This window comes from Sinohyriopsis cumingii, unplaced genomic scaffold, assembly GCF_028554795.1.
Source record: "Sinohyriopsis cumingii isolate HCF-2022 unplaced genomic scaffold, ASM2855479v2 utg002132l, whole genome shotgun sequence".
In the NCBI taxonomy this organism is placed as follows: domain Eukaryota; kingdom Metazoa; phylum Mollusca; class Bivalvia; order Unionida; family Unionidae; genus Sinohyriopsis; species Sinohyriopsis cumingii.
This window is the reverse complement of record NW_028316136.1, coordinates 123,648-135,548: the sequence shown is the minus strand read 5'-3', so window position 1 is coordinate 135,548 and position 11,901 is coordinate 123,648. Positions and strand designations below refer to the sequence as shown.

The following is an 11,901-nucleotide window of genomic DNA, read 5'->3' as shown; positions in this document are numbered from 1 at the left end:
CCCCAAAAAAAACCCAAAAAAAACCCCAAACAATATGCATCCCCCCCACCACTAAGTGAACATATTTCGTCCTTGTGTCAGTGGAAATTTCACTGTAGTGGTTTCTTTATGCATTAGCTAACATCCTCGATTTCAGTTGTTTATATACTTTAAATTTCGTACGATATTTTCTGTATAGCAAAGATAGTTTTAACTGTTTGTTTAAAACTGGTAGATAAGCTCCCCATCTCCTCACCCCCTAAAAAAACGTAGGCATTGATTCATCTGATTCCTTAGCCAATGGTCAAACTTGCAAATTTATGAACGAGTGACCTTTATCACCATGTACAACCGTATTACTTAAACTTACATAGTCACATCCTAGAAAAACTATTTGGCAAAAGCCTTTCGTCCTTATTATCAACGGGTTCTCTATACTACCTATTGTACATGGTGAACATACAGAATGTTCTACAGCTTTCGCGATTGGCTCAGACGTCTAGAGAAGGTAGGCCATTTCATTGATGTATGTCTATTTTTAGACGCAGTTTGTTATAAACAAATCCACATGTGTATCGGCATATATATACTCCACGCGCCTCAAGAAAGTTATAGAAGATTCGCGAATTTAATTAGTTTGTAATATATAAACGGGCCGACTCTCCACTCGACTATGCATACAAGATTCAAAAGTGAGCACAAAGAAAAGGGTTACGAGTCAGAGAAGTGACAATCTTCCTAAGCGAATTTCAGTGCGAATATAAATAGGGTAGATACCTTTGCACTTCACGCATAATAGTAAAAGACTGAAATAATGACTGGAAAAGCACCAGCTATCGGTATTGACTTGGGCACAACTTATTCTTGTGTCGGAGTTTTTCAGAATGGAAAAGTAGAGATTATTGCAAATGACCAGGGAAACAGAACGACACCGAGTTATGTCGCTTTTACAGACACGGAGAGAATGATCGGCGATGCTGCTAAAAATCAGGCGGCTCTCAACCCTGAGAACACCGTATTCGATGCAAAGCGACTTATCGGTCGACGATTTGACGACCCGAGCGTTCAAAATGATATTAAACATTGGCCATTCAAAGTTGTTAATGTGGAATCCAAGCCAAAGATACAGGTGGAATACAAGGGAGAGACCAAAGTTCTTGCTCCTGAAGAGATCAGCTCTATGGTTTTGACGAAAATGAAGGAGACGGCAGAAGCTTATCTTGGTAAGAAGGTCAAGGATGCTGTAATTACAGTGCCAGCCTATTTCAATGACGCACAGAGACGGGCCACTAATGACGCTGGAGTTATCGCCGGTTTGAATGTCCTGAGAATCATCAACGAGCCCACAGCCGCCGCCCTGGCATATGGACTTGACAAGAACCTTAAGGGAGAGATGAATGTGCTTGTGTTTGACTTAGGGGGTGGAACATTCGACGTATCTATTCTGACAATTGACGAGGGCTCCCTGTTTGAGGTAAGGTCCACAGCTGGAGACACCCATCTAGGTGGTGAGGACTTTGATAACAGAATGGTTAACTTCTTTGCAGAGGAATTCAAGAGAAAACATAAAAAGGACATCTCCAAGAATGCGCGTGCCCTACGGCGTCTACGCACAGCATGTGAACGTGCAAAGAGGACTCTGTCCAGCAGTACCGAGGCCAGTGTAGAGATTGACTCTTTGCACGATGGCATCGACTTCTACAGCAAAATTACAAGGGCTAGATTTGAGGAGCTGTGCATTGACCTGTTCCGAAGTACACTTGAACCCGTAGAGAAAGCTTTGAGGGACGCTAAGATGGACAAATCTATGATCCATGAGGTTGTGCTTGTTGGTGGTTCCACCCGTATTCCTAAAGTGCAGAAACTGTTGCAAGAGTTTATGAACGGCAAGGAGCTGAATAAGTCCATTAATCCTGACGAGGCTGTAGCTTACGGTGCTGCAGTTCAAGCTGCTGTCCTGACTGGTGTTCAGAACGAGTCCATCAAAGACTTGCTTCTAGTGGACGTCGCTCCGCTTTCGCTTGGTATCGAAACGGCTGGTGGCGTAATGACAAAGCTCATCGAGCGCAACACAAGAATCCCAACCAAAACATCGCAGGTCTTCACAACTTACTCCGACAACCAACCGGCTGTATCCATTCAAGTATTCGAGGGGGAGAGGGCCATGACAAGGGACAATAACTTGCTCGGTCGTTTTGAATTGACTGGAATTCCACCAGCACCCCGTGGTGTGCCCCAGATTGAAGTAACGTTTGACATCGACGCTAACGGAATCCTTAACGTTTCCGCCGTAGATAAGAGCAGTGGCAAATCCAACAAAATTACAATCACAAATGACAGAGGTCGGCTTAGTAAAGAGGATATTGACAGAATGGTGGCCGACGCCGACAAATACAAAGCGGAAGACGATAAACAGAGAGAACGCGTGTCAGCTAGAAATGCTCTGGAAAACTACATTTTCAGCGTGAAACAGGCGGTATCAGACACTGGAGACAGATTATCAGTAGACGACAAAAAGAAAGTGTCGGATACTTGTGACCAGGCACTCAAATGGTTAGACAACAATTCTCTGGCAGAAAAAGAGGAGTTTGATCAAAAGTTACAAGATGTTCAGAAGACGTGTTCCCCAATCATGGTAAAATTACATGGCAGTCAACCCCAATATGGCCCCCATACTAGCCAACAGGGATCTCAGGGCAGGCAGGGACCCACAGTTGAGGAGATGGATTAAACTAAGATGAAAGGTCTAAATCTAACGAGTTATGACTGTGATAAAGTTTGAAAAAATTGCCAAAGTATTTTATATTTAATATGATTGTACTGGACGTAAAACAAAATGGAAGTACAGACTTCTGTTTTTTTATATATATAGAACTGATTCGTTATCAAATATCGAATTCTCAGGTATTGTGGTGTACAAGTTTACAATTAATCTCTGTGGTCATTGCAAGCGGCCAGTTACCATTATGTCATTGGCCAGTATAATTAAAGTAACATGTCCTATACATTCGTGCATATAATTTCATGATTTTATGTGCATTACTGTTATATTTTATATATTTTAACGAATGTTAAGATCTTTACGTTTTATATTTTTACTTGTTGTACCTCGTGTTTCATTTACTCGAACGTTTTGTATAGTGTATTATTTTTAGATTTTCCCCAACTACTTTTAGTTGGCACCACATACTTATACATTCATGTTAGACACATTCTGTGTTAATGTTCGCCTAATGTTTAATAAAAGCTTTTAAATTTTTCTTTGCTATTTTCGACTGGAGGTTTAACTTTTTTCCTATTTCGGCATATAATCACACTTAAATATGCACACATCACCACATGCAGCCGACATTTCTGAAATCTCTCTATCTCTCTCTGATGCCACTCGTCTGTGGCATCATGCCCCAGTGCTAGATATCACTATAAACTCCCACACTGCAGGCATCGTAGCGATATGACTACAATTGTTAAAGTATACATCTCCCTCTCTCTTTCTCTCTTTCTCTCTCTCATGTCAACACAAAAGCACACTCGTTTTTCATTGATTACCTCCAAAGACAAGGAAGTGGCCAACACACGACGAAGCGGTGAGGGGTGGAGAGAGCGGTTGAGTACAGAGTGAGTCAAGTTTGGACACACGGTTATATATATATATATATATATATATATATATATATATATATATATATATATATATATATATATATATATATATATATATATATATATATATATATATATATATATATATATGGGAAGTACCAAAATGTAATGTTTAATTGTCTGTTTCGTGACAGAATATACTCTTTCGGTGTCATGAAAATGTGTCGATTTGTTTTCCAGTAGGTCTTGAAATTATACCGCCTATCCCACACCTCCACCGTGCGTATCAACTGTTCCATAAACAACAGAAACGATACAATCTTTCACAAATGCACAACTGAATGATACACCTTAACAACAAAGTATGTATCGCTTCTTTAAACATTTATGATTACAAACCGATACAGATCTATTTTTATCTTCATGAACTCCAGTCATTGAACATTTATGATTTCACACCAATACAAATCTGTTTTTATCTTGAAGAACTCCAGTCTTGAAACATGTAGGATTCCACACCGATACTGATGGTGTTACCTTCAAGAACTCGGTATTGGAGTAAAATTGATTTGCAAAATTTGCACAACGCACGAATCACGATATTAACGTGATCTCTATAAAATGAGCACACTGCACTAAGTGATATCAGAAAGGACACTGCTAACACTTGATGATGTACGATGCGAGAAAGTTAGTACCTAAAAGAAATCTATTCAGTGCCACAGCCTAATCTCACTCAGTGCTGCCTTTTGTCGCTAATAGTTACGTTTAAGTACTAACTTTTTCATAATTAAAATCAGGGATGCGGACAAATCGAGAAGAAAGAGAAAACAAAACCCCCTAGCCAATTAAGATATTTATGCACATTTTAAAAATATTACCACTGTTAAATCTGTTCTCACACAAAGATTTGCGAAATTATTATCCATCTCTTTCGCTATGTTGGATTTTTTAGCCAGTTAATAAAATAACATTTTGCTCAATACAAAAATTGAGCGAAATTTGTTATCTTTGTAATTAGTGTTGGTAATTCAGTAATTTACTAACTGGTTTTGAGTGCCCCACATGTACTCTACTCTGCCAGCTAAATCCAATGAACGGGCAAATTCAACGTGTGGGGTCTCATGAATGTTTCATTTGTGGTATGTCGAATACTTTAGACAGAAAACTACAAACTACAGCGAGGTTAATATCAAAATAATTTTAAGCATCGCTGCATATTTGATTGGACGGTTATGATAAATACTTTCTTTTCCTATTGACAGATCTACACGGGTGGAAAATTGTCAGACAGACGAATAGATAGATCTGCCGATAGACATGTTTGAAGACAAATAAAGGCAGACCGACAGAAAGATGGATACATACACGAAAACATAGATGCATGCTGCGTGTTCACTGTTCTCTAATAAATCTCAGGTGTTGTCGGAATAAGGTCTTGCAGGGCACTATCATTGAAAGTATTATGCCCCACCCCAACCACTCCTACAATATATGAAGGTCACAAAAACATAAAAGACAAGAACAAACAAACAAAAAAAAGAACAAACCAACGAGAAAAGAAAGAAAAAACGATAAAAGCTAATAAGGTTAGACAATACCAGTGTTGTCGTCATTCCAAATCAACATACCCTAACATGCAGATCGAAATGGCCATATATAATTCATTCCATTTTATAGTCAACAATTAATTTGATTTTTTTCTGGTGCCCCTGTTGGGGTGATGCCCATAAGCACGTGCTTAGCGTGCTTAATGTATCGTCCGGCACTGATCCCAGGAACATTAGAGGACAGTATTCGACTACTGTTTATAACCACCTATGACTGTTTAGAACTTGCTGCAAAGCATGTAGACCGATAAATAGAGTAGAAGATTGTCGGTAAGACAGGCAGAAAGGAAGGAAAACAAATAAAGATTAAAGAAAGATACATGCTAGTTCCTTGACAAGATGTTTGCCAATTCTCTCCTTGTCAGATTAATAGATATATACTGGGGAAAGAAAGACAGAAAGTAAGAACAGAGGTCAGATAACCAGACATAGGAATAAAAATTGGTTAGAGAAATGGTATACATATTGATAATTAGAAAAATGACACAGGAATTTAAATATCTGTACATCTGAGCCTATTGCAGTAATTCCTGCGGAATTAATCAAATATGATACCTGTCTTGTAGAAGATTACTTTGGCAACAGATTTCCAATGGTTCACGAATTTCCATCTAGTGGTTTACGAGGCGTTGTAACAAGCAGGCGGATGGAGGGACAGACGGGGAGATATTGAGAGAGTGTCACAATATCACCGTTAAAAACCCAGATGAAAATAAAATAAATAAATAAATATATATATATATATATATATATATATATATATATATATATATATATATATATATATATATATATATATATATATATATATAAGAGAGAGAGAGAGAGAGAGAGAGAGAGAGAGAGAGAGAGCATCCTTCCTAAGGCGTGAAAACAGATTGGAATGGGCTAATGAAAAAGAATTTAGGCCTAGCTGTATCAATAATACAAATGACAATTGTAACTATCATTTTATTAGAATTCTATGTTTGTCAAACACACAATCCTCGCGTTTCTCTGTTTTAGACTCCACCTCAAAGTTTGAACCTCTTGCATAGGCATCCGTGATTGGATTTGCCACGAGGTAAACGTCAGTTGAATGTTTGTGAAAATCTCGATAATTTGGAAGCTAACCCCCGTTAGGTAGGTGTGTCAGTGATTTTGTTTATTTTGTGGGGTGGGTGGGGGAGAGGAGAACGTAGTGTGACTCAATGTCCGCTGCATGTATAAAACTGTATTTCGGTTTGTCATCCTTAGTATAGATTTTATTATATAAATTTATAATGTGACGTGTGGGGTAGACTATGTCATGGACTAGGGAATAAGTCTCCGAGGAGTAGAGGTAAGATCCTAGGGTATGTTCCAGGGGGTTCCAGTCTGATATTAGACCACGAAGTTGTTCTCCACCCTTCTTTTTGGCCGCCAGTCACCCCCCCCCCCAAAAAAAAAATAAATAAAAAAAAAACGAAAGGTGGAGAACAACTTGCTGGTCTAGTCTGATATGTGTTGACAGTTGGTTCATCTATTGCGCATGCTATTTCTCAGACAAGTGAGGAAAATAACTTGTCTGAGACTTATCTACAAACCCCCCCCCCATCAGCCTTTCACCACATGGAGGAAGGAAGAAGAAAACATTCCAAAGTGAAGGCACAATCTACACCCAAAGAATTATCATTCACCCAAGCTGAGTGTGTCAAGATTTATTGGTGTAGAAGTGTTCAAGAAAATTACAATAGTACAGACGGATGGGTGCACTGTAATGAAACGCTTGTTTTGAAAGCAAGGGGATAACTAGAAAACTCGTTCACTGGCCTTTATTGCGAAGGTTTTTTCTTTCTTATTGTCTGCCACTCTTTCTGGTGTTTGTTCTGCGAAGAAAGAATGATTAATTAATATATAGGAGTTGTTGTGATGAAAAAGTAAAGAAAAGAACAGGAATATAATGACGGAAGAAAAGACCAAAACGTCCACATCAGAAGATTTCTCTACATTTCGATGGAAGACGGAGAAAAGCATTTATAAAATTGTGTGCATGTAATGTATTATGTGTGTATGTAATCGTGTATGTGTGTTATTTTTGGGTGAGGTGCAGTCCACATTATAAAGTACAGTTCCCTCTTCAAATGGGGCATGATGAGGCTGACTGTTACTCACTGCCTATGTGTGTCGATATGTCCCATACTAATAGGAATAAAAAACATAATCAGTTCGTTATATATATATATATATATATATATATATATATATATATATATATATATATATATATATATATATATATATATATATATGACTAAGAAGTTAAGTAAACAACCCACCACGCTCCCCCAACACCGATATAAATTATTTGTGCATAAATAGTAAAATATTAACAGCCTTAGTCCGTTTCAGCACAAACTAAAAATTATGGTATAGATTTACTTCATGGGTCCATGAATCACTATAAATGCTTCAGCTGACAATTAATTGTTTTATTTGTAATCTTTTCATATAAGGTCCTTGTCGGCAATAACAATCCAACTTCAATGCCCTAACCCCTCCCCCCTCGCTGTTTCGCCCCCTAACTAAATAGTCTAAATAATACTACGTGCAAGTAATACTGGTCTCTCTCTTTCTCTCTCTCTCTTTCTCTCTCTCTCTCTCTGAAAGAAGACCATGTAAGACGGCTACATGAAAGGTCGAACTTCATGTCCAGTGAGAGAAAGTGAATGGATGGGTGGAGGAAGTTAACTCTCAAAATAATATACAAATTAGAATTTACATTAATATGTGATATGGGTGTAGTTTTTCTCTGCGTTGTAATAAAGAATATGGTTTCTTCTTTGCGGTATAAAATTGACATGAATTAGTAATTTGAAGAAAGAAAAAAAGCCGAAGAAACAAACAACCCACACAAAACACATATTCCCACCCCCCACCCCCCAAAAAAAATTGCAAATAAAAACAACACGCTCCCCCACTCACTATGTGAACATATTTCGTCTTTGTGTCATTGGAAATTTCAGTGTAGCGGTTTCTTGATGCATTAGACTGATGATATCCACGTCTCCTCTCTCTTTCGCTCCCTTACTAGATAGACTAAATAATGCTACGTGCAACTACTAATGGTCCCTCTCTCTCTCTCTCTCCCCCTCTCTCTCTCTCTCTCTCTCTCTACGTAAGAAGACCATGTAAGACGGCTACATGAAAGGTTGAACTTCATGTCCAGAGAGACAGAGAAAGTGAATGGAATGGGTGGGTGGAGGAAGTTAGCTCTAAAAAATATACATATCAGAATTTAGATCAATATGTGATATGGGTCTAGTCTTTCTCTGCGTTGTAATACAGAATATGGTTGTTTCTTTGCGGCATAAAATTGACATGAAGTAGTAATTTTGAAGAAGAAAAAAACCCCACACAAAACACCTATCCCCCCCCAAAAAAAAACAAAAAAAACAAAAACAATATGCATCCCCACCACCACCACTAAGTGGACATATTTCGTCCTTGTGTCAGTGGAAATTTCACTGTAGTGGTTTCTTTATGCATTAGCTAACATCCTCGATTTCAGTTGTTTATATACTTTAAATTTCGTACGATATTTTCTGTATAGCAAAGATAGTTTTAACTGTTTGTTTAAAACTGGTAGATAAGCTCCCCATCTCCTCACCCTCTAAAAAAACGTAGGCATTGATTCATCTGATTCCTTAGCCAATGGTCAAACTTGCAAATTTATGAACGAGTGACCTTTATCACCATGTACAACCGTATTACTTAAACTTACATAGTCACATCCCAGAAAAACTATTTGGCAAAAGCCTTTCGTCCTTATTATCAACGGGTTCTCTATACTACCTATTGTACATGGTGAACATACAGAATGTTCTACAGCTTTCGCGATTGGCTCAGACGTCTAGAGAAGGTAGGCCATTTCAGTGATGGTATCACGGTACCAATTGTTTTTCCATAGACCTTAATGCTAATGTTTGGGGAAATAAATATATTTTCTATCCTACTTTAGCATGCATGTCACACATTTTTCTAGAGAGCAGTGTTAGATTGTCAATTTGACAATGACAGAACCAGGTACTCCATTGCATTTGAGAGAGATAACTCCACTGGAACTAGACAGGGGTGAGAGTTATCTAGTCACAACAGGCACATTTTCAGCCATGTGTACCATATTTTAAAAAAATCATACAAAATACAAAATATAATCTAAATAGAAATTAACATACACTCACATGTTGCCAAGAGGCTACACTTTTTTTTAAGCCTAACAGAAAGTATAACTCTTACATAAGGCACCAATCACAGCTAGTGTTGTTCTTTATTTCTGAATGCAATCTTCCCTACACCTTAGGCTCCGCCCACCTGGTCTTGCGCAATTGGTACCGTTATACCTAAAGCAAACCTTAATTTTTCCTATAATCTGCAAAATGGTTCGGGACTGTATAAGTAACAAATGTACTTAGTCTCACTTGTGAAAAACAGTTTTATGAGTTGCTAAGCTATGTCTTATATGAATGTGTATAGAAATGTCATTGAGCTGTTTTCAACTCTTGTTTTCATACTTTAGCTTCACTAGCAAAATCATATTTTGAAATAAAATGAATTCCTTTAACTATGAGTTGTGTCTTATTCATATCAACACTTATCTAACTTCACTTTGGCAATATGGGATAAATCACATTATGTCATATTATGTAATAGCAAGGTCAAAGGTCAATGCACTAGTTAGCATGTACCTGTTCTACGCTTAAAAGGACATTTTGATCTAAAATAAAGGACTTTATATTTGTTTCATAAACACAGAACTTAACATCAGGGACAGGTTGATATGACCCAATCTTAAAAAATTGTCTAGGCTATCAACAACTTTCACTGCCTCTTAATAAATGGGGTCACTAACCCCAGTCCTTTCACACAGTTCAGCCTCCCCCATCCCTTCTGTAACACAAACAACAAACTTTCCTCCCCTAAATAGTAACTAATATTCATACAATAAGCCACACTGTAATCATACCTTATACAGTACAACTTTTAACCACTTTGGATTGGAATTTTTAATAATTTGGGGAATCAAGACCAGAAAAATGCCAAGAAAAAGTACTAAGCCTGGCAAATCCAAGGGAGTTAAAAACAGGAGGACAGTGTGTTTCTAAAAGGGACATGTACCTCACAATAAAGGGTTCACATACGACAACAATAATGATCAGAAAACAGAGAATAGAAAGTTTATAAGACTCACATCAGATCAGTATGTGGAGGCTGTGCCAAATCATAGCAATGAGAATCCATTGGCACCGGTACTGCTACGCCCGCTACCTGCATCAAGACTTCAGGTGGAACAGTGTGCATATCCATCTGTAATAAAAGGGTAAATAATGTCAAGCATACAGACACATGCAATTTGTATGGGTCATACACATTAAGTTCATATTAATTGGCTTCAATTAAACTGGAGTAAGAATAATTTAAAAAAAAACCAAAACAAACAAATAAATAGTAAGCTTTGCTCTGACAAATTATGGAAGCAGTTTTACTATAATTTGCATAGTTATTTAGTGATACTGTAATACTGTATCATTAATCTTCTGATTATTGGCAGAAAAAGTACTGAAAATGTAACTTTTTATTTCTTGAAAAGATTTGTGCTATGAAGGGAGATAACTTAATGAGATGCCCACACATGTGTAGTAATTTTCTTTTCATGTCTTAATTATCCATGTCATACAAGTCATTTCACATAAAAGTGATTTAAATTACATGCACTAAATCAAAGAAAATTACAATGCCAGAATGTGAGTGTTTACATAATCAAAGATCTATATATATACATATATCTTTATATAAGTACAGCAGAGAGTCTCAGGGTAGTTATTATTGTTCTTGTTTTTTGTCAGAGATGAGGAGTCATCCACTAATCGCATTATAAATGTTCATCAGAATGAAATAATGTGGAACAGCGTCTTCAGAGAACATGCACAAATATCCCCAAAGTGTTTGGGGTTTTTGAAATGGGACCAACAGTCTGAGGAACAATGGGGCCTTGGTTGGAGAGAACGGGCAATATGCAACACATGCAGTTATAAATCAGCAATGTTTAATCTGTATGAAGAAATGTACAATAAAAATCCTGGAAGTAAATCAGCCAATATAAATAGAGGGCTACAAGTGGGGCTGACACAAGTGTCCATGGGAAATGCTGGCCTAAGGAAATTACTCTTGTCTGCCAGTATTCCTGCCCCTTCCACAAAGGGGATGCAAAAGGTTTCAAACAAAATTTGTAAAGAGATTATACAAGAAAATATTTTGGATATGAGAAGTCGGAGACAAAAGCTAAGAGAAATTAATATCGCAAGGGGAAATCCACCTGATATCATTGATGTACAAGGAGATGGTTTATACAATAATCCTTTGTATTCTGGTGTTGGAAAAACTCCATTTCAGCCAGCAACACAAGTTTGCTACTTACAGGCTGAAAATGTAACATCAAAGAATGACATTATTGCCCTAACAACTAAAAATAAATTGTGTTCTCATCACATACAACACCAATCAGATGAACTTAATATGACAAATAAGACCTGTGATTGCACTGCAAATATAAGTATGGAAACTAATATTGGTGATGAGGAAACTTGGGCCTCGGAATGTCTTCTCAACCTAAAAGAAGATAATTTTGAAGTGCGGAACATAACAACTGATCCAGATACAAGCAGCTATAGGGCTGCAGTCAACCTATACA

General features: G+C 37.4%; 1 protein-coding gene across 1 annotated transcript; it reads left to right on the top strand.

Annotated features, from left to right (window-relative positions):
* Positions 1-587: 587 nt before the first annotated feature.
* On the top strand, positions 588-3,239 carry LOC149771063 (heat shock protein 70 B2-like). Its single transcript, XM_089948873.1, has one exon. It carries the CDS (start codon positions 794-796, stop codon positions 2,708-2,710), a length of 1,917 nt encoding a protein of 638 aa, XP_089804999.1. The 5' UTR covers positions 588-793; the 3' UTR covers positions 2,711-3,239.
* Positions 3,240-11,901: the final 8,662 nt, after the last annotated feature.